We start from the raw sequence: 22,355 nt of genomic DNA, 5'->3' as shown, positions 1-22,355 counted from the left end.
GGTGACCTTCGAGGAGGTGGCTGTGTATTTCACCAGGGGAGAGGGGGCTCTGCTGGACCCCGCTCAGATAGCCCTCTGCAGAGCCGTCATGCAGGAGAACTACGAGACGGTGACCTCGCTGGGTAAGGAGTCCCGTCCCCTCCGTTCTTGGAACGGGAAATGATTAAATAAAGTTCACGTCACCCCCACAATGCAACCTCTACGCTGCCCTGTTTCAGCATCACCCCACATGCCAGAGACACACACACCAGCCCTCTGCCCTCCCTTGCTACACAACACTGCGGGAACAGAGCCCAGGAGCAGGACAGCACAATGTCAAATCTCTCCTGTTTGCTAAGGTAAACCTGGGGGTTGGTCCTGCATAGAGAAAAGAAACTTCTTACCCTCGGCCTTCGCTCACACACTGATCCTACTCCACAAAAACCTGCTCCGACTTGCAAACTGATCCCACTCCCCTGCCCTCACCGTGAGGTTTCCTTCGGAGTCACTGCCCTCACTGGCCCCTCACTACGCCCCGCAGATCACTAGTGTGTGTCCCACCAGAGCACTGACAGCCCTCCACACAAGAACTCCCCCTTGTGCACCTTTAGTGACACAGCCTACAACACTGACAAGTGAAATGGGGCAGACTCGGTCCCTCAGGGTCACATGCACCTCTCTGCAGACCACGGTCACAGCTCTGTCAAGCTGCTGCAACTGCTCCCTCCACCATCCGGTGACAGCTACAGCTGACCCAGTGCACACAGCTGGAGGACGTGCAGATAAATGCTGGGATTCCAGTCTGTGAACACAACACAGACAATGGCACGTTTTTCGTCCTTCCTCGTATCTGTTATAGATTCATTGATTTTTTTAAAGCCAGAAGGGATGATTAGTTTATCTAGGCTGATCTCCTGTGTCACTGGGGCAATAGAATTTCATCCGGTCTCTGCTGTACTGAGCTGAACACTTTGTGTTTGACTAAATCCTCTTCCAGGAAGGCATCCGGCCTTGACAGCAGATGGGGAATTCTCCAGTTCCTGTGGCACTTTTCCCTTTGCACCACCCTGTCAGAACCATTCCCAGACGCTCTTACCAGCTGCAAGGTTTCAGTTGGGAGCAGCGTTAAAGTTGCAGTGTGGGGAGGGTTAGCACTGGGCACCCTTAGCTCTGCAGTAAAGTAGTTTCCGGGCATTTAGGGTACGCCTGTACTACCCGCCGGATCGACAGGTGGTGTTCGATGTATCGGGGATCGATTTATCGCGTCTCGTCTGGACCCGATAAATCGATCCGCGAATCGACGCCCGTACTCCTCCTCGGCAGGAGGAGTAAGCGGAGTCGACGGGGGAGCCGCGGCAGTCGACTCGCCGCCGTGAGGACGGCCAGGTAAGTTGAACTAAGCGTAGCTGAAGTTGCGTATCTTAGTTCAACCCCCCCTGCTAGTGTAGCCCGGGCATTGGTTTGCGACATTTTTTGTAGTGGACTTTTTGCCACTCTAACTGTGTCTACATTGACTCTTTTGCCAAGATAGCTATGTTGGTTTAAGGGGAGAGGGGTGATTTTTTCCCAGCCCTACAAAGCAGAGCTGTCCTGGCAGAACTGTGACGAGCAGGCCATGGCAGAGCCTGCCTGGGGATTTTACAGCACATGACATTCTTCTCAACAGGGAAGCGAAAGACACTTTACTGGACTTTGTATAATTTGCCCTTCTCTTTCCTGAAATGCGGTGCCCGGAGCTGGGGACACGGCTCCAGCTGAGGACTAATCAGCGTGGAGTGGAGTGGAAGAATTACTCCTTGTGTCTTGTTTACAACACTCCTGCTGATACAGCCCAGAATGAAGTTTGCTTGTTTTTGCAACACTGTTCAGTCACGTTTAGCTCGTGATCCACTCTGACCCCCAGATCCCTTTCTGCCGTGCTCCTTCCTAGGCAGTCATTTCCCATTTGTATGTGTGCAACTGATTGTTCCTTCCTAAGTGAAGTACTTGGGATTTGACCTTACTGATCCTATGTATCTAATACCATTTTTCCAGTTTGTCCAGATCATTTTGAATTTTAATCCTCTTCTCCAAAACGCTTGCAAACCCCTCCCAGCCTGGTAATGGCGCACAAACTTTAGAAGTGTCCTCTCTGTGCCATTGATGAAGATACTGAACAGAACCTGACCTTTGAGATCCCACTCGTTAGGCCCTTCCAGCTTGACTGTGAACCACTGATGATTACTCTCTGGGAATGGGTTTCCAACCAGTTTTGCACCCATCTGACAGTAGCTCAATCTAGATTGAAATTTCCCTAGCTGTTTATGAGACGGTATCAAAAGCCTTACTAATGTCAAGATGTACCACATTTATCGCTTACCCCAGTCACAAGGCTTGGTACTGAGGAAGAAAGCTGTCCGGTTGCTTTGACACGGTTTGGTCTCGACAGATCCATGCTGACTGTTACTTATCACCTTATCATCTTGTAGGGGTTTGCATATTGATTGCTTAATTTTCTCCATTATCTTTCATGCGAGAAATCATGCCGTCCGCTTGCTTCCACAGAAGAGGCAGGGTGTACCCCGTACATCCACGTGCACCCCAGCCTGCCATTATCTACTCTCAGGATCCTGTTTGTTCTTCCGTGTAAATTTTCTAATTTCACAGTTTCTTCATTAGCATTTGTCTCAGCATACGAACTGCAACACCTCCCCCACCTGCCTCTTGTCTGATTCTAAGTCCCCTTGAGGGTTCTGTGCCGGTAGAATTGCCGGCGCAGTGAGACCTGGTCAGCGACTGGGGATGTGAGCGTTACGGTAATAGAAATAACAACTATCTGGCCATGGGAGGGAGGGTGTTGGAGAGGAGGGGCCTGGCCAGGCAGTCGGAGGCTGGTGCGGGGTAGGTTTGGGGTGAAGAGTTGCTGTGAGCCGGGACGCCTGGCGGCAGGGGGAAGGAGATGTACCGTGGAGGAGCTCCTGGAGGGAGTTGTGATGCAAGGAGGGCTGGAAGAAATGGCAAGGTGGGGGTCAGGAGGTCAAGGAGCTGGGAGGGGTGGGAGTAAAGGGGAGCTTGGGGGCTGGGTAGTGTTTGCTCCAGGACATGGGGGAACTGGCAATGGCAGGGAGGGAACAGGCGCTCTCGGGAGTCTTGGGGCAGAGGGAAGGTGGCTGGGCAGCGGGGTACTTGGGGGAAGCTCTAGTCAGGAAGGCTGCAGGCAATGGGAAGGGAGAACCCAAGGAGCGGGTGCTCCTGGGCCCCAAGAAGGAGGAGGGGGTGAGAGAAGTGGGATGAAGGGGAGCGGGTGTCGTAATGAGCGAGGGGGCTAGGTGCACCCTTCCTGCTCTCTCAGTGCCCCCCTCCCCCCACAGGTGCCAGGCCTCCTGCCTTTTCCTCTCCGAGCCTGGAATTCTGCAACTCTCCTGCTCCTAGACTAGAGCGGGGCTGCAACGTCCTGAGTATCAGCGGTGCTGACCCAGCGCAGCCTGGCACAAATATGCACTCCCTTGCGTATGTCTGTGACCCTCCCAGGGCAAGAGGCTCCATGGTATCGGATAGTGAGTTTCAGCAGGCCTGACCCCCAGCTCACTGAAGTCTTCACCTGTCTTGAAAAGGTGTCATGTAAGGTAGCGCCAGAGAGCTATGGCCATGATGTTCGTTAATAGTATTGCATGGTGTGTGTATGGAGGACAAAGGCAGGATTACAGCTAGCTGGGGAATGAGCTTCTTAAAGCGTGTCTGCCAGCCAGGGCGGAAGTTACCCCACCCTAGACAAAGGCAGGTGGTTCTGCCACCTTGAAGGCACTTTCAGGGTACAAAGACAATGGGAATGCAAGTTATATAAACGATAAACAAACCCATCACACTAACAAGATGCTGAGTGGTTACCTCTGCATCATGGCAGGGGAGGACATCACAGGAACAGACCAAATTCAATTTTAGCAAACACCAGCATGGGGAGAAACCAGCACGGAACTTCCTTCAGCGCTAGACTCCAGGCCTCCTTCCTCGCAGCTTGAATGAATGTTTCTTTGGAGGGGAACCTCCAGAAAACTCCCTTTCAAAGGTTCACTGAACTACATAAAAGAGAGGCAGAGACCCCCCAGTTATCTTCCACTTAACATGACAAAGGAACCAAGCCCTTTGGACTTTGGGGGAGATATTGAGCAAGGGGGGGAGAGGGCGGTCTGCCCTCTTGGTGGAAAGTAGCATGGTAAGAATCTTACCTTGAGCCAAGATTGTAGTTTTGTTAGGTCCTAGTCTCCAGAAATCATTGTCCACTTCCACTTCCTGGTAACCGTTTCTAACTCTGTTGTTTATACCTAAATTCCCTTTAAATGCTTTTGTTAGATTAAACGTTTAGTAAATGAATCCGGTGCTGTCTTTGAATACAAGTGATCGCTATCACCAATTAGAGTGATAAGCTGGGCTATTTGCCTCTTCTGAGGGCAGCCAATCCTCATTCCTCTGAGCGGTCCAGGAGAAAGTAGCCATTGCAGAGTACATGGTTTTTGGAAAATTAAGGAGTGGGGGTGTTGCGATCTCTTGACAGTTGTACCCCAGGATGGTGGAAGCCAGAATGTGTCAGGGGTGCCATAAGCAGGTTGTTGAAGTCAGAGCTGCTGGTCCAGGGTGATTTATCCGTACGTCCTTAAATGCCAGACAGGGGAGCTACAGCAGGAGAACATTGAAAGTCACCCAGGATTACAGATGACAACGCCTCACTGGTCTCGACTGCACGGCAGAATGTGAAAATGGCCTAGGTTGGTAACGAAACTTCTTGAGGTGGGGAGAATCTTGCTCCCCCATCACCATCTGCAATAGGCACAATCTCTCTTCTCTGCTGGCTCCTTGGATTTTGGGATCCATCTTTCCTGAAGTCCCCTGGCCTGATGCTTATTTTTCACATTCTGCTTTTCCAGAGGGAAATGGTAAACCGCAGAAACTGCGAAAGGAGAAAGCAGTGTGTGTGTATGTATGTGTGGGGAGGCGAGAATAACTCCTACACAGCACCAAAAGGCAACGCACCCTCCGAGCCAGAGGAGTGGGGGGAGAGGGAGGAGTGATGCCTGTAACAGAAGCATCTAGCCCAGTTGTCAGCTGCCAGCGTTTTGGAGCTGAACTCCAGAGAGCCCAAGGAAGTGTGTGCTGGAGGGGACCACAGAAAAGGGAGAGAAATGTTTTTAAGAACATAAGAAGAGAGGCTCCCGTGGGGAAGAACAAAAGCCCTGGACGGCCTTATAAGCAGTTGATTGTACCCGTCCAGCACCGTGTGTGTGTGTGTGTGTGTGTTAATGTTGCTAGCACATAACTGTCCTTTCGCCAGTCACTCGGGGTGAATGCCCAGGATAGAGGGGGTAACAGCCTCTGTCCTCCCCGGTAGGTAGCCTGTAACTCAGGCTGAGAGCGAGAACCGTGTGACTGACCACCCAGCCAGCTCCTCGGGGCGCACAGGGGGTGGCAGATAGGCTCTCACTCCAGCCCCTAGTGTACGTGCCCTGGTGTACTGAATTCAGGCACCTCTGATCCCCCGGGGGACCGGGAAGTCGTGCACACAGAGTGGGAAGGGTGAGAACGTGATCTGACGGTGGCGGGGAGGTAAACGATATCCCCACTGAAACGCTTGTTGGGAATGGGTTTTTTTCCATGTGGCTACGGCTGTCAATAGGGCGCGTTCGCTAAAGGCACAAGGAGCCTAGATCCTCCTGTTAACCCAAGTTCTGCCAGTCGACCAGGTAACAGATCAGTCTCTAAGAGCACCCTTGGTGTAACCAGAGATCTCTGTGCACCGTCATAGTTCCATCCCATGGACGCCTGCCCATTGATTTTGACAACCTTAATATGCTCCATATCTGGCTGGGCCGAGCCAGTTCTCCCAAAATGTGTCCGGTGGACTTTTTTGCAGCTATTAGCGCATTATCATGGATTGGGTGGGGGCTTGTTGTCTTTCAGCAGGTGCCGATACACTGATAACACCTTCTTGGATGCTCTTCCTTCACAGGAGATCTTCCTCCTTTTTGCTTCGCAGCTTCCAGTCACCTTTGTGCCTGCTACAGCTGGTACCGTGGTTGTCTCTCACTTCCTGCTGCCTCCAATTTATCCGCCTCTAACTGTGCACTTGTCACCGCTCATATTTGTGCTTTACTGTTTATTTCTCAAAGTAACCAGACAGAACACACCAAACTAACCTTTCTTTAACTGGTTCCAGCCCCCATGCTTGAGTTTCACTTAAAGTCGCTGCACCAGTGCTTAAAATAGCAAGCCGTGCCGAGATCTCTCTCTCAGCGCCACTGTGACATTACCCAATCTGGACGACTGAACAGCTGCCCCCGCTCAGTTCCCCAACCCAGGGCACCTTTTACATGGCTTTGCTGTGAGCCCAGCCCCTCCTGGCCAGTTAACCCACAGGCTCCCTCTCGCTGCGCAGTATTGAGTGCTGCTAGTCCAGGGGGTCTCACAACACGTTGTTCGGTGGCCTCAGCGCGCAGCCACCAACTCTTGCTGGCTGCTGCTCTGACAGTTTTTCCTAAAATACTTAATTAAACTTTAGGAAAAACATAAATAGGCACCTGTGCGTGTCCAAAAACATCGTAATTTATGTAGGGTTTTTTTTTTTCAGACTCAGTAACAAAATAATATACCGTTGTCGCTATGCTTTACTGGACCTAAACAGCAGAGAAACACCAATAAGGTGCTTTGCACGTTCTTGTCTTTTGGTCTTGTTTCTTTTGCATTTTTGGTTGCTTTTTTTTTCCCCCTAGACTTGCTAGCTCATAAGTCGCTGCTGTGAAAAGTACTAGTTGTATGTTTCTTAATCTCACTTTCCACAGCCTCCTCCCTAGCTACTCAGTCTGCTGTGAAAAGTGATATTAACACACATATAAATGTCAATTTCCACAGCGGACTTACTCAGCCCTGGCAAGCTGGGGGTGGTGGGTTGATGCGGGGGTGAGACTGGAGCTGGCACTCGCTGCTGCGTGGCCAGGGCCCGGAGCCCAAAGCCCTGCAGTGGGGGCCCGGAGCCCTTAGCGAGGGCAATGGGGGGAGGGGGGTTCAGCCCAGGCCGGCACCCACTGCTGCATGGCCAGCCCCATAGCTGGATCCTGGGGCCAGAGCCTGCCACTACACAACTGAAGCCTGGGACCAGAGCCTGAAGCCGGAGGAGGTAGCAGGGGCCAGGGAGATGTGGGGTGTTGACCCTGGGACCGGCACCCCCCGCAGGCCAGGGCCGTAAGCCCCACGGCTGCATCTTGGGGTCCCACAGCTGGAGCCCTGGGGATGGGTCCTGCTGCCATGTGGCTGGAGCCTGAACCCCCACGACCAGAGCCTGCTGCCTGCCACCCCAGGGCTGAAGCCTGAGCCCCACCATGCCCAGAAAGGGGGACAGGGCCCAATCCCTGCTGTCAGCCCTGGGGAACAGGCCCCTGCTTTACTCCCCCCGAATCACCACCCCGGATGCTGTGGTGGGTAAGAAAAGCCCCTGGTGGCCGCATTTGAGAAACATTATATTCGTCAGCCACCCAGAAATTACTCCAGGGGATAATACTAGCAAATGCACTAGTCTGAGACATTCCCCCGGAAATGTGTTTCTTGCAGTGTCCAGCACACTACTGATACTCATATAAGGTCTGTCATTTCATCAGCAGAAAATGACCTGCACCAACCTTGTTATCCCAAATGGAGGTTCCTGCTCTCTTTAACCCCAACACACTGGTTAGATAAAACAGGTGTATGAACTACCGAAAGAAAAGATTTTAAATGACCACAAGTAATGAGGCATAACATTCAGAATTGGTTACGAAAGAAATAAAAGATAAACTCAAACTGGCATCTAACATAAGCTAAAATGTCTTTCTCTAACCACATGTTGTGACAGGCTGGGTTTCCTTTCAGCCAGGGCTCCCCTCATCCTTTCCTACTGCCCAAGTTCAATTCTTCAGGAGGAGCTGATATGAGCACAGAGAAAAGGGAGAGTGATAGTCTCAAGCAATTTTCTCACCTCTTTTAATAATTCAGTCCTTTGTCCTAGAAACACCTTCAGTTTTCAGCTGAATCGTGGTGACAGGCTGTCTGTTGTGGATGTGAGCTTTAAGCCGTCATTGTGATGGAATGTAAATTTCTTGTTCACCCTTCTCCCAGCAGGAGAATGGCCATTTAAGCAAGCGATAGCCTTGCCGTCTCTGAGGAACCAGTCTCTGGGTGTTCCACTGAATTGTAATATTTTCAGTAACATCATACAGTAAAATCTCATACTGTGTTGCTTAACAGGACGATCATGTTCAGCGGATTATGAGTTTTCAAATGATCCCTCCCAAGGCATACTTTGTGCAAAATAGATAATTTTGTAAAAGAGGCAACATAGGAGCACAGACTGTCACGCAGTGTCTGTCTGTGCATGTTCCCAGCAGATATGCAGGTAGTTCAGTCCCTCATAAGCAGAGTGTTCTGCACCTTTGAGACCCTGAGGAGCTGGCCCTGGGATTTCATTGGTTTACTAAGGACTGGAGTTAGACTATTTTTTATGACAGCGTCTTAGGAATTCACCTGATCTCCTTTGTTTTCTTTCATCTGAGCAGGGTTGCTAGTTTCCAGACCTGATGTGATCTCCCAGCTGGAAGAAAGGAAAGAGCCCTGGGTCCCAGACCTCCTGGGTTCAGAGAAAAGGGAGATCCTGAGAGGTCCCTGCACAGGTGAGGAAACATTAAACCTACTCAGAATCCAAGTGCCTGGAGCTGACATCTGGTGTACCCGAGGGAGACCTTGGGAGCTCTGTGAGCTCAGGATTGTCCCCAGCAGGTGTCATATCCCTAGGGAAGATATAGCTCATGGCGTCCTACAGATCCTAACTGATACCTGGCAGTAGCTTCTTCCCTTCCCACCGAGTATTTAGATGGGATGTGAAGGCCGAATTGATTCCCTTTGGGGGAATTCAGTTCCCGGTTTTTATTTGACATCTCTCCTGCACTTATTTTGGTTTCCTCTTCCCTTTTCCATCCCTGTTGGAGGTTTCTCTCTCTGTCCCAGCAGGTGACACGATGGAGAGTGAAAATGAGGAGCAGAATTCTCAGCAGGAAGCTCCTGAGCAAGTGGAATCAGACGGAGCATTATCGCAAAGCTCCAAAGCGGACGTGTCCAGGAATCAGGAGGCGGGAACAGCCTGTGAGATTCAGCACAGACCAGAGAGGGAGCAGGGAAACCAGCCAGGGGAGAACATGGGAAAATTAATTTACTGTTGGGGAACTCGCAAGGACTTGAAGGACACCACAGCCCAGCAGGAAATCCTCAGGGGAAAGAGAAAAACGACATGCCCCGAGTGTGGGAAATACTTCAGTCACTGCTCATCCCTCATCAGACATCAGAGAATTCACACAGGGGAAAGACCCTACGAATGCTGTGAGTGCGGGAAAAGCTTCACTAACAACTCAAGCCTTATTACGCACCAGAGAATCCACACCGGGGAAAGACCCTATGAATGCCGGGAGTGTGGGAAAAGCTTCACGGACAGCTCACACCTTACTAAGCATCACAAAGTCCACACCGGGCAAGGACTCTATGAATGCGGCGAGTGTGGGAAAAGCTTCACGGATAGCTCAGCCCTTCTGAAACATCACCGAATCCACACGGGCGAGAGACCCTACGTGTGCTGTGAGTGTCGGAAAGCCTTCAGTCAGAGCTTTGAGCTTACTAGACATCAGAGAATCCACACCGGGGAGAGACCTTATGGATGCTGCGAGTGCGGGAAAAGCTTCATTCAGCACTCACACCTCATTAGGCATCAGAGAAACCACACAGGGGAGAGACCCTATAAATGCGGTGAGTGCGGGAAAAGCTTCACTCAGAGCTCAGACCTCATTATACATCAAAGAATGCACACGGGGGAGAGACCTTACGTATGCTCCGAGTGCGGGAAAACCTTCATTCAGCATTCACACCTCATTAGGCATCAGAGAAACCACACGGGGGAGAAACCCTATGAGTGCTGCGAGTGCGAGAAGACCTTCATTCAGTTGTCAGAACTTACTCGCCATGAAAGAATCCACACAGGCGAGAAGCCCTATGAATGCCGTGAGTGTGGGACAAGGTTCACTCAGAGCTCATCCCTGAAATATCATCAGAGAATCTGCAAGGGAGATAAACCCCTCACAGGCTAGCCAGACATTTTCTTCTTTAATACTTTTGCTAATTCCCATGTAGTAACCTTTAAGGCTGTTTGCACCACCATTATCCCTCAGCTTGTCCAGGCGAGTTGCCCTGTTTTGGAGTGGACCCGGTTGTCCTTGCTATCAACTCCATTGTCCCAGGAGTAATGGGAGTGCGTCCCTCCTTCCAGGAAACAAGGAGCATCACGTTTATACTGTTCCTCCTATTGCAAAGTTATTGTTGGGGTCATCAGTGATACAGATTGTTTCATTCTCAGTTGTTCTCACGTCGCTCTGGGTTGTGCTGAAGAGCAGTTATTTGTTGATCTTTTTTCATTATATTTAAATGAAGAGCAGCAGTGGCAAGGAAAAACGTGTCATTTCAGCCTTGGTGACACCGGAAGGAGATGGGGTGACACAGAGATTCCCTCCTTCCCCATCACTCCAGAACTGTTCACACCTCTCTGAGCCATGCAGAGTTTATCTTCTTCACATTCCATCCCTCTACTTCTCAGAGTGTCGTGTGGTGCAGTGTTCTCAGCTGTCTGGGCTTGGAGATGATGCTTTGACTTTAATCCTGTATCAGAGTCGCTATGACTGGAGATGAAGGTGTCAAAGATCCGCAAGGGGAATTCAGATGGATCCCAAACACAGTGGGATCATTTGCAGTTTAAATCCCGGTTTCCAACTATTGGCCAAGCCACTTGTGGGAAGGTTGGCTGTATTTTCCTCATTCTGAGGATACTAAAATGCTAAAACTTTTGTAAATTACATAACTCGACAGTGCTGAATGAAGCAGGTTTGAATGGATCAGAGGAGAATGTGGTGGGAGAATCTCTTGTCCCAATTCTGAGTGATTAGATGTAACCTGCTCTGGAATTTCACTCGACACTTTCACTGGCATGTATTCTGTCTCTCTGCGATGTGGGTGTTTCTATCTTTCCTGAAAAGTTGTTTGGTCGCCCAATTGGATATTATTTGACTTTGATGGGACGTAGCTCAGATTTATTGGAGACTTCGAGACAAATGACCAGTTGCTAAAGTCATGACTTCTCACTTCAGCGCTGCTTTCCCCCCGTCCCTCCATGATGACGTGGAGACAGTTCAAGTGCAGTTCACTCAACAGGAGCGAACTCTCCAATTCACTGGCCATGCTAACAAAGCAGCAGCCGTGATTTAAAATCTCCGCTGGGAAATGGTGAACACCAGCAGAACCCCAACTAACTGAAGCAAGTGCAGATGATCACGGTGGAGTTCAGTTGTTTAAGCCAGCGGTTTTCAAACTTCATTGCACCGTGACCCCCGTCTGACAACAAAAATTAATCCCTGGTGGAAGCAGAGTGGAGTGGATGAAGCCACACCCGAGTCCTGCCGTGTGGGTGGGCGGGGGGGGGGGGATGAAGCTGCACCCCAACTCTTGCCGTATGGAGGGGGTTGAAGCTGCAGAATAGCTGCAGAAAAATATCTATTCTGACTAGAAACTCCACCTCTGGTAACTTACCGAGATTCTGGTCCAGGCCTGTAGCTAGTTCCTAGCTTTCACCCGTGCCACCAAGTTAAAGCAACGCTGGGTATGTTTGGGGAAGCCGTTCCGCACTAGCACAGCTGAGATTTTTGAGTGGTTTGGTAACGGGTTCTACTTCAGAGCCATGTACATTTACTATAACCCAGGCCAATGATTTAGAAAGAAGGAGGGTGGAAATAGTACATACCCAGTTCTTGATTTTCACCCAGTAAGGGAAGCTATGGTGACCCACGGCCCAAGGAAAATTGTTTGTGCAACTCCACTTCCTAGTTAAGTGTCACACTTACGGTCCCAAAGGATGCCAGGGTTAGATTGAGAACAATCATCTTTCACCGTTTGAATCCAGAGTTTCAGGAGGCAAAGAGAGAGAGAGAGTGTCCTTCCGAGGATATTCCTTCCCTGTGGATCCCAAACTGGTGGCCACTGCCATGCTGTGGAAATGATGGTAAGCACTGAGGGAATGAATGGGTCAGGCTCCAGTTGCAGACTGCAGGATACACAAATGTTACTGTGGTTTTGCGTCTTAGGGGTCCTCTACACTTAAAATGCTACGTCGGCACAGCTGCACCAGTGGAACTGCACCATTGCAACGCTTTAATGAAGAAGCTCTAAGGTGAAGGGAGAGAGCTCTCCCGTCAGCGTAGGTAATCCACCCCCCCAGGAGGTGGTAGCTTTGTCAGCAGGAGCTCTCCCGCCGACACGATGCTGTCTACAGGGGGTGACACTGTGTACCTCAGAGTAGCACCCCGGAATCCCCATATTCATCACTGTCATATGATGGACGTGTTTTGTGCAATGCATGCCTTGTGAGGTATCATTTTAAAAGTCTAGCTCTGTTGAACCGTAATACCTTGTTGAATTGTAGGTACGATCCTTGTGTGTGAAGTTGTGATGTACTGCTGTGTGTGTTACTGAAATACACTGTGAGGTTGGGAAACGCCCAGTGCCAACCTTCCTGCTGCAACAAAGGAGACGCTATCGCTGGCCAGACAGGCACTGATGGCTCATCAAGAAGAATCCACTCTCCCAGAGGCTCCTTAGAGAGGGAACATATGCAGTGGGGACAGCCGAACCCAGGAGTCGGCAGCCTTTCAGAAGTGTGGGGGCCGAGTCTTCACTTATTCACTTTAACTTAAGGTTTCGCATGCCGGTAATACATTTTAACGTTTCTTTAGAAGGTCTCTCGCTCTAGAAGTCTATATTATATAACTAAACTATTGTTGTATGTAAAGTAAACAAGGTTTTCAAAATGTTTAAGAAGCTTCATTTAAAATTAAATTAAAATGCTGATTTTACGCCGCCGGCCCACTCAGCCCGCTACCGGCCTGGGGTTCCATTCACCTAGTTCGGCAGCGGGCTGAGCGGGGCCTGCGGGACCCCGGCTGGCAAAGGTCGGCAGCTGGGACCACAGACCAGCAGCGGGCTGAGCGGGGCCAGCGGCCAGGACCCCAGACCGGGGGTGCAGGTGGGAATGTGAGGGTGGTGGTGCAGGAGCTCCCGTTTGGTGCTCAGGGTGGGGATGGGTATGTGTGGGGGTGCAGGAGTCAGAACGGGGGCTGGAGGTGTGTGAGGCGGTGCAGGAGTCAGGGTGTGGGATGGCTGGGTATGTGTGCGGGGTGCAGACGTCAGGGCAGAGGGCTGGGTGTGGTGGGGTTCAGGGGTCAGGACAGGGCTGGGTGTGTGGGGGGGAGTTCAGGGATCAGGGCTGGGTGTGTGGGAGGATTTCAGGGGTCAGGACAGGGCAGGGTGTGTGCAGGGAGTTCAGGGGTCAGGGCAGAGGGCTGGGTGTGGGGGGGGTTAGGGGTCAGGACAGGGCTGGGTGTGGGAGGGGATTTCAGGGGTCAGGACAGGGCGGGGTGTGTGGGGGGAGTTCAGGGGTCAGGGCTGGGTGTGTGGGAGGATTTCAGGGGTCAGGACAGGGCTGGGTGTGTGGGGGGGGAGTTCAGGGATCAGGGCTGGGTGTGTGGGAGGATTTCAGGGGTCAGGACAGGGCGGGGTGTGTGCAGGGAGTTCAGGGGTCAGGGCAGAGGGCTGGGTGTGTGCAGGGAGTTCAGGGGTCAGGGCAGAGGGCTGGGTATGTGTGTGGGGGGTGCAGGGGTCAGGGCAGAGGGCTGGGGTGCTCAGCTCGTGGGGGTGCTCCCAGCCCCCTGTCAGGGGCGGCTCATGGCAGGAGGCTGGAGGGGATATGCCCGATTCCACCCCTTTCCCGAGGGCCCATCTGGCCCCACCTCTTCTCTGCCTCCTCCCCGGAGCGGTGAGCGCACTGCGGCTCGGCTCCCCCTCCCTTCGCAAGGGCCATTAGCTGATCGGCGCAGCGAAGGAGGAGGCAGCGCAGGAAAGCCCCACGCTGGGGTAAGAAGGGGGGGGCTTGGCTGCCGGCAGGACCAAGTTTCTGCCTCCTGCCCCCACAGGAGAGCGCAGTGGGCAGGGGGGCTGAGTGGGGCCGGGACCCCGGCAGGTACCAGCGTGCCATTAAAAATCGGCTCACGGGCCGCAGGTTGCCAACCCCTGGCCTAACCACTGTCACAGCAAGGAACTTTCTAGCAGCTAGAAGAAAGTATAAAAAAGGGAAAATGACATTATCACTTGGCCTCTCCCCCCCCCACCCCCTCCCCAATCCCCTCTCAACTCCTGGAAGATTGTCTGGAGAACGAAGACTTTGAACTAGGAGCTTGGTCCCAGGCTGGAAGGGAGCTCAGTCTGAGTACTGAGAGCTGTGAGCTGCCGCTAACGTCTGTTAGGGTCAGAGACTCTGAGTCAAATCTTGCTTAGTCTGTTAAAGTTCGAATTTAGACTCTGTTTCTATTTTCATTTCTTAGTAATTAATTTTGGTCTCTAAGCCTGTTACTTATAGTCACTTCAAATCTGTCTGTAGTTAATAAATCTGTTTTATATTTGACCTAAACCAGTGTGGTTCTGGTTGAAGTGCCTGGGGAATCTCTCCTCAGGTTACAAAGGCTGGTGCAGGGCCATGTCCCTTGGAAGAAGTGGCAAATTAATTAATGAGCTTGCACTGTCCAAGGGAGGCTGGAGCAGTGTAAGACGGTATGTTTCCGGGGTGTAAGGCTGGGGTGATTGGCTGGTGCCTCTCCGTATTTTCCATGAGTGACTCAGGGAGCATTCATGCAATTTAGCTGGGTGCAGGGCTCCATGTGCCAATGGCTGAGTGATCACAGGACTGGTTGAGATTTGCTGCTTGTCACTGGCACAGCATTGAGAGAGACAACCCAGGCAGGAGAGTTAAGGAGGCACAACGGTCCCACAGTGCCAGGTTGTACCCTGGGGATCCCATTGCAGGGGGTTAGGTCGGTATAACTATGTTGCTCAGGGGTGTGGATTTTTCAAACCCTGAGCAATGTCGTTATACCGATATAGGACTGTAGCGTAGACCAGACCTTAGATTTTCTGTTGTGTGTTTTACGCATTTGCATCACTTCTCCTCCTCTTGTGAAAGATTAAGAAGTGTGAAAATACAAGAGGTGTTTTTTCTCATGATGCAAATATTCTCACATGCGAGACCCCTTCCACTGACACCCATGGCAGAAGATCCCAAAATAATACAATTCCGGGGATACATGTGGTACCCTTGTTTAAAAGTTTCCTAAATTAGCATCCTCACACCTTCCTTGGGGACCCAGTGGTGAGAGACAGGCCCAGCCTCGTCTCTGGCAACACCAAATGAGTCCGATGGTCCAGGTTCCTCAACGCTCAACATTAATGGAGCTGAAGGGTGAAATGCTGAGTGGCTGAGTTACCAGCTAAGAGACTAATAGCAGGTCTCCAATACAGGATTAAGTCAACCTAAGTTACATGACTCCAGCTATGTGAATAATGTAACTGGAGTCGATGTACCTTAGGTCGACCTATTGCGGTGTCTACACCACGCTGGTTTGACGGGAGAAACTCTCCCATTGACTTACCTTATGCTTCTCGTTCCGGTGCAGTACCAGAGTCGACGAGAGAGCAACTGGCGGTTGTTTTAGTGGGTCTAGTGAACACCCACTAAATCGACCCCCGGTGGATCAGTCGCCGCAGTGTCGATTCACCGGTAAGTAGATACAAGCCCTTGAAAAATAAAGAAGATGAAAAATCCAAGAGCTGGAAAAAGCCAGCGAGAGCTGCTTCCGCGTGGTGGTTTGGGTCTGAACACTCTCCTGAGTATTCATGCCAGTGCCCAACCTGTGCCTAAATCTAACGTCCTCACCCCCATAATATCGGGGTGCACTTCTCCTATAGGCTAGCACAGTCATACCTATTAATGCCAATGAGCTCGTTCTGGAAACCTGTTGCACAAACCAGTTTCTGGTCGTTACGTCCATGTTCTTGTGGTTACGGCTAAGTCCCAAATGTCTTAGGTAGACATGTTCAGTTCCCCAAAATCTAAAAGGGGAACCATTAGGCCATTTATCTATGCCAAAGGTCACAAGCCAAACTTATGCTAATTTACTTGAGCTAATGATACAAGATCCAGGCCAGTGGGATCCTCACATTACAGCCAAACATAATAGAATAATCCAATACAAAAATATAATAAAACAAACAGCAAACCAGTAAATAAAGGCAGGATATCATAAGGCCACCAGCAGGCCAGCCCTATGGGCTACACCAATGAAAGGAAAAATAAAAGGTGAAACTATGGGTTAAAGAGTAAGAGACTAATTATGCCACCACCTGAATCATATTGGAAAGTTGTCTTCATTTTTGTTTTTCTTGAGCCATTGGTCACCTTAAGCTTCCTTTACTGGGGTGAAAACTAAGCAGTGGGTGTGTAATATTTCTATCCCGCTTCTTTCCAAATCCTTATCCTTGGCTAGGGTACGTTTACAGTTCTCTGACGTAGAACCCTTTACCAAACCACTCAAAATCTCAGTATGTAAGTGAGGAACGGCTTCCCAAAACATGCCCAGTGTTTCTTTAATTTGGTGGCACAGGTCCAGGCTAGGAACTCAATACAGGCCTGGATCAGCATCTCTCAGTTACCCGAGCTGGAGTTTCTATTAAAAAAATAGCTATTTTTCTTAAACTATTACATTTTCAACACTGATTTCATTTGATACATATTTGTAGCAGCTACAAAGGATAAATTCAACAACAAAAAAAACACTTATTTCCTCAAGGTCTGCATCATAAAGGGCAGCATCTCCCATACCACAGGATTAGCTAGGAGAGATCTTCTGTAGGGCCTGGGTTACACATGCTTTGGGAACCAAATACATGGGCATTTTGCCTAGTTCAAAATCACTTAGGGTGGAATTCCCTCCTCAGAGCATTTGAGACAATATTGACTTAAACAATTGAACTCCGCTGTGATCATCGGCACTTCCTCCCGTTAGTTGGGGTTCTGCTGGTGTTCACCATTTCCCAGTGGAGATTTTAAATCATGGCTGCTGCTTTGTTAGCATGGCCAGTAAATTGGAGAGTTCGCTCCTGTTGACAGAACTGCACTTGAACTTTCTCCACCGCATGGTGGAGGGATGGGGGAAAACGCAGCACTGAAGTGAGAAGTCATGACTTTAGGAAACGGTCATTTCATAGAATCATAGAACTTAAGATCAGAAGGGACCATTATGATCATCTAGTCTGACCTCCCGCAAGATGCAGGCCACAAAAGCTGACCCACCCACTCCTGAACTAATTCTCTCCCTTGACTCAGCTGTTGAAGTCCCCAAATCCTGATTTAAAGACTTCAAGTAGCAGATAATCCTCCAGCAAGCGACCCCTGCCCCATGCTGCGGAGGAAGGCGAAAAACCTCCAGGGCCACTGCCAATCTACCCTGGAGGAAAATTCCTTCCCGACCCCAAATATGGCGATCAGCTGAACCCTGAGCATGCGGGCAAGACTCTCCAGCCAGACACTCGGAAAAAGACTTTCAATATCCCAACATTGACCCTCAGTACTAATTACCAGTGGTGGCACGTTATTGACCTATTGACTAAATCACGTTATCCTATCAAACCATTCCCTCCATAAGCTTATCAAGCTTAATTTGTCTCGAAGTCTCCAATAAATCTGAGTTACATCCTGTCAAACTAAAATAATATCCAACTGGGCGACCAAACAGCCTTCAGGAAAGAGATGGGTTGCCCCACACCCTGAGGTGCCACCTGATATACTGAACCCACCTTTTCCATCAGCCTGGGCTCCCTTACGCTGTCCTGTTGAGCCAGGTAGGGACACACCCAGCTGCAGAAAGACACTGAAATCAGCCCTGCATGGGAAGGCTTCAGCTAAGGAACTGCCCGGATCCTCCAGTGCACACCCCTCTCTGGAGTGCAAACCCAACATCCTATTGTCTTGCCCTGTACAGTGAAAGCTCCTGACATTTGATCCCTCCCTCAGTGTGGAGGGAGATATGCACAGCTTTTTACACCCCCCAGCTATGGATTCCACAAACTGGTTTTAGAGTAAACAAAAACAAGGTGATTAACTACAAACGACAGATGTGCAGTGATTATAAGGATTAGCAAACAGGTCAAAGCAGATTACCCAGCAAATGAAACAAACACACAAGCTAAGCTTAATACTAAAGAAACTGGTTACAAGTAGGAATTTCTCACCCTAAACGTCGCTTTAGGCAGATTGCAGAGTTTTTTGAAGGCAAACTGCTCTTGCTTGCACCTTAAAACTCCAGATATTCCTTTCGCAGGCCAGACACCTTCCCAAGCCTGGGCTCAGTCCTTCTCCCCCCTGCCCCCAGGTCTTTCTTTCTTAGATGCTTCCAGCAGTCACCCTGGGCGAGGATTCAGTGAAGAATGAACACTGATTAAGCCACTTCCCAGCCTTAAATAGGTTTTACATATGGTGGGAACCCTTGAGTGTGGTTCCCCCACCATGGGAAAAATACTGGAAAAATATTCTATCATGGAGTCCAGTACCAGGTGACATGATCACATGACCCCGCCGTGTCAAAGCAGCCATGAGTCAGAGGTTGTTTGTGGCATCCCAGAAAAGCTTCTCAGAAAGGTGGGAGATTTGCATCTTCAAAGACCAATTGTTCTCCCTAATGGCCGATCCAGACTGACTGCATTCTGTCTGGTGGGCGTTCCCTAGCTGCAAACACTTTTCTAGTACAGATGTGTAGTCAATATTCCTAACTTTAGATACAAAAAGGATACATGCATACACAGGACAATCACATTCAGTAAATCATACCGTTTCCAATAATACCTCACATGACCCACCTTGCATAAAATACATCTTAGATATGCTATAATTATAACAATATTTCTATGAAGAATACGGGGCATAGTGTCACACCCACCTCACAAAGAGGTAGACGACATGAAAATGAAAGAGTCAAGTGAAATTCCAGAGCCGGTTACATCTGATGAATCGGAATTAGGACAGCAGATTCTCCCATCACAGTCTCCTCTGAGCCAGTCAAACCTGCTTCACTCAGCACTGTCTCATTACTGAATTACATCACTTACAAACGCTTTAGCAATCTAACGTCTCATAATGGGAGAAAAACACCCCAAGTGGCTTTGCCAATAGATGGAAACTGGAATTCCAACTCCCCCAATCATCACACTGTGTTGGGGATCCATTTGAATTCCCCTTGCAGGTCTTTGACACTTTCATCTCCAGTCATAGTGACTCTGATTTAGGATTAAACAAAGCATCATCTCCAAGCACAGACAGCTGAGAACACTGCACCACACGACACTTTGAGAAGTGGAGCAATAGAATGTTATGGACATAAACTCTGCATGGCTCAGACAGGGGGAAACAGTTCTGGAGCGATGGGGAACCCCATCTCCTTCTGGTGTCACAGAGGCTGAAATGACCATTTTTTTCCTGCCCCTGCTTCTCTTCATTATATTTAAATACACTGTAACTGACGAAAAGGTACTCAAATGCCGATGAGCACATTCCAGAACAATGTGAGAACAACTGAGAATGATACAATCTGTATCATTGGAGACGCTAAAAACAGCTGTACAATAAGAGGAACGGTATAAACGTGATGCTCGTTTCGTAGGAGAGACAAACTCCCATTACTCAGGGGACAATGGGGTGGATAGAAAGGACAATCGGGTCCACCCCAAAAAAGGGTGAGCTGCAAAAGACAAAAATGGGCAACTCGCCCAGACAAGCTGAGGGATAACACTGATGCAAACGGTTCAAACAGCTTTAAAGGTCACTACGTGGGAATTAGCCAAAGTGGTAAAGAACAAATGTTGGGATGGACCTAGAGGTTTTGATGGTGTTTAGCTCCTTTGGAGATTATCCGAGTGAAGCTTTTCCCACACTCACAAAATTCATAGGGCCGCTCCCCCTTGTGGGCTCTTTGATGTCTGATAAGGCTGAGCTTTTCCCACACTCACTGCATTTATAGGGTTTCTCCCGTGTGTGGATTATCTGATGTCGAGCAACATTTGAGCTCTCCGTGAAGCTTTTCCCGCACTCACAGCATTCATAGGGTCTCTCTCCTGTGTGAAGTCTCTGGTGTCTAATGAGGTGTGAGCTGCTAGTGAAGGTTTTCCCGCACTCACTGCAGTTATAGGGTCTCTCTCCTGTGTGCGTTCTCTGATGTCTAGCGAGGTACGAGGTGTGAGTGAAGGTTTTCCCGCACTCACTGCATTCATAGGGCCTCTCCCCAGTGTGAATTCTCTGATGTAGAGTGAGGTGCATGCTGCGAGTGAAGCTTTTCCCGCACTCACGGCATTCATAGGGTCTCTCCCCCATGTGGAGTCTCTGATGTCGAGTGAGGTGGAAGACGCAATTGAAGGTTTTCCCGCACTCAGAGCATTCATAGGGCCTCTCCCCGGTGTGGATTCTCTGATGTGTAATGATGTTTGAGCAGGTACTGAAGCTTTTCCCACACTCACTGCATTCATAGGGTCTCTCTCCCGTGTGAATTCTCTGATGTGTCTTGAGGTGTGAGCGGTGAGTGAAGGTTTTTGCACACTCACTGCATTCATATGGCCTCTCCCCGGTGTGGGTTATCTGATGTTTAATAAGGCTTGAGCTGGAAATGAAGGTTTTCCCACACTCAGAGCATTCATAGGGTCTCTCTCCGGTGTGAATTCTCTGATGTGTCTTGAGGTGTGAGCGGTGAGTGAAGGTTTCCCCACACTCGCCGCATTCATAAGGCCTCTCCCCTGTGTGAATTATCTGATGTTTAATAAGGCTTGAGCTGGAAAGGAAGGTTTTCCTACACTCAGAGCATTCATAAGGTCTCTCTCCCGTGTGAATTCTCTGATGTGTCTTGAGGTGTGAGCAGCGTGTGAAGGTTTTTGCACACTCGGAGCATTCATAGGGTCTTTCTCCTGTGTGAATTCTCTGATGTGTCTTGAGGTGTGAGCTGTGAATGAAGGTTTTTGCACACTCAGAGCATTCATAAGGCCTCTCCCCTGTGTGGATTTTCTGATGTTTAATAAGGCTTGAGCTGGAAGGGAAGGTTTTCCCGCACTCACTGCATTCATAGGGCCTCTTCCCGGTGCGGAGACTCTGATGTGCAGTAAGTTCTGCGCTCTCAGTGAAGCTTTTCCCACGCTCACACCATTCATCGGGTTTCGCACCTGCGTGAGTTCTCTGATGTTTAATAAGGGCTGAGCCGTCACTGGAGTTTTTCCCACCCTCAGTGTATTTTTGTTCCCTCTTTCCTATCAGGATTCTCTGCTGGGTTGTGGTTTCTTTGAGGTCCTTGTGAGTTTCCTGACAGGAAATAATGTTATTAAATTTCTCCCCTGGCTGGTCTCCCTGCTCTCTCTCTGGTCTGTGCTGAATCTCACAGGCTGTTCCCTGCTCACGATTCCTTGACATGTTCCCTTTGGTTATTTTCAATAATATTCCACGTGGTGCAACTTGTGCAGCATCTTCCTGCTGAGGGGTCTGCTCCTCATTCTCACTCACCATCGCATCACCTGCTGGGACAGAGAGAGAGAAACCTCCAACAGGGGTGAGAAAGGGGAGAGCAAACCAAACTAAGTGCTGGAGAGTTGTCAAAAACCAGCAACTGAATCCCCCTAACTCTTCCCCAAAAGGGGAGAGAGAGGAGGGGATCAATTCTGCCTTCCTATCAATTCCAAATGATCAGTGGGCAGGAACGTTACTGACACCTGTCAGTTAGGATCTGTAGGAAGCCATAAGCTATATATGCCCTGAGGATACACCACCTGCTGGGGACTCCTGAACTCAGAGAGCTCCCGAGGTCTTTGTTGGGCATCCCAGATTTTTCCATCAGGCACTTACAGATTCTGAGTTAGTTTAATATTTCCTCACCTGTGCAGGGACCTCTCAGGATCTCTCTTTCCCCTGAACCCTGGAGGTCTGGGACCCACAGCTCTTCCCCTCGTTCCAGCTGGGAGATCACATCAGGTTTTGAAACTGGAAACTCTGCTCAGATGAAAGAAAACAAATGAGATCAGGTGAATTCCTAAGACTTTGTCATAAAAAAGAATTACTAATTTAACTCAGTGCTTAGTAAACCAGTGAAATCCCAGGGCCTCCTCCCCAGGTTCTGAAAGGTGCAGAACACTCTGCTTCTGAGGGATTGACCTACTCACATATATGCTGGGAACACACACAGACACTGTGACAGTCTGTAACCGTATATTCACTCTTTTGCAAAATTATGATATATTTTGTACAAAGTATGCCTTGTCAGGCATCATTTGGAAACTGAATATACGCTGAACTTTATTGCCCTGTTAAAATATGTGTAGCAACACTGTGTCTGTAAACATATGAGATTTGACTGTATGATGTTTCTGAAAAAACGCTGGAA

At 49.6% G+C, this 22,355-nt stretch overlaps 1 protein-coding gene and 1 pseudogene across 2 annotated transcripts; one reads left to right on the top strand and one right to left on the bottom strand.

Annotated features, from left to right (window-relative positions):
- The first annotated feature begins 72 nt into the window (after positions 1-72).
- Positions 73-11,464, top strand: LOC123356667 (zinc finger protein 501-like). Of its 2 annotated transcripts, none has more exons than XM_045000060.1 (3): positions 73-122; positions 8,535-8,648; positions 8,986-11,464. In XM_045000060.1, the coding sequence occupies exons 1-3, from the start codon at positions 89-91 to the stop codon at positions 10,107-10,109; spliced, it is 1,272 nt and encodes a 423-aa protein (XP_044855995.1). In that variant the 5' UTR covers positions 73-88; the 3' UTR covers positions 10,110-11,464. The 2 variants fall into 2 exon arrangements, with proteins under 2 accessions (XP_044855995.1, XP_044855994.1); XM_045000059.1 differs by having other exon boundaries at positions 8,983-11,464.
- Positions 11,465-17,517: 6,053 nt separating this feature from the next.
- LOC123356649 lies at positions 17,518-21,900 on the bottom strand (annotated as a pseudogene).
- Between the last annotated feature and the right edge of the window lie 455 nt (positions 21,901-22,355).

Source organism: Mauremys mutica, chromosome 26 (assembly GCF_020497125.1).
Source record: "Mauremys mutica isolate MM-2020 ecotype Southern chromosome 26, ASM2049712v1, whole genome shotgun sequence".
Classification (NCBI taxonomy): Eukaryota; Metazoa; Chordata; order Testudines; family Geoemydidae; genus Mauremys; species Mauremys mutica.
Note: the sequence above shows the minus strand (reverse complement) of the source record. Positions and strands in the feature narration are given on the sequence as shown.

Bases quoted from the DNA above. Each gene is read 5' to 3' on its own strand.
- LOC123356667 (XM_045000059.1), top strand. From the start codon at position 89: ATGCAGGAGAACTACGAGACGGTGACCTCGCTGG. The intron at 123-8,534 runs GTAAGGAGTCCC...TCATCTGAGCAG, and splicing joins CGAGACGGTGACCTCGCTGG to GGTTGCTAGTTTCCAGACCT. The intron at 8,649-8,982 runs GTGAGGAAACAT...TCTCTGTCCCAG, and splicing joins CCTGAGAGGTCCCTGCACAG to CAGGTGACACGATGGAGAGT.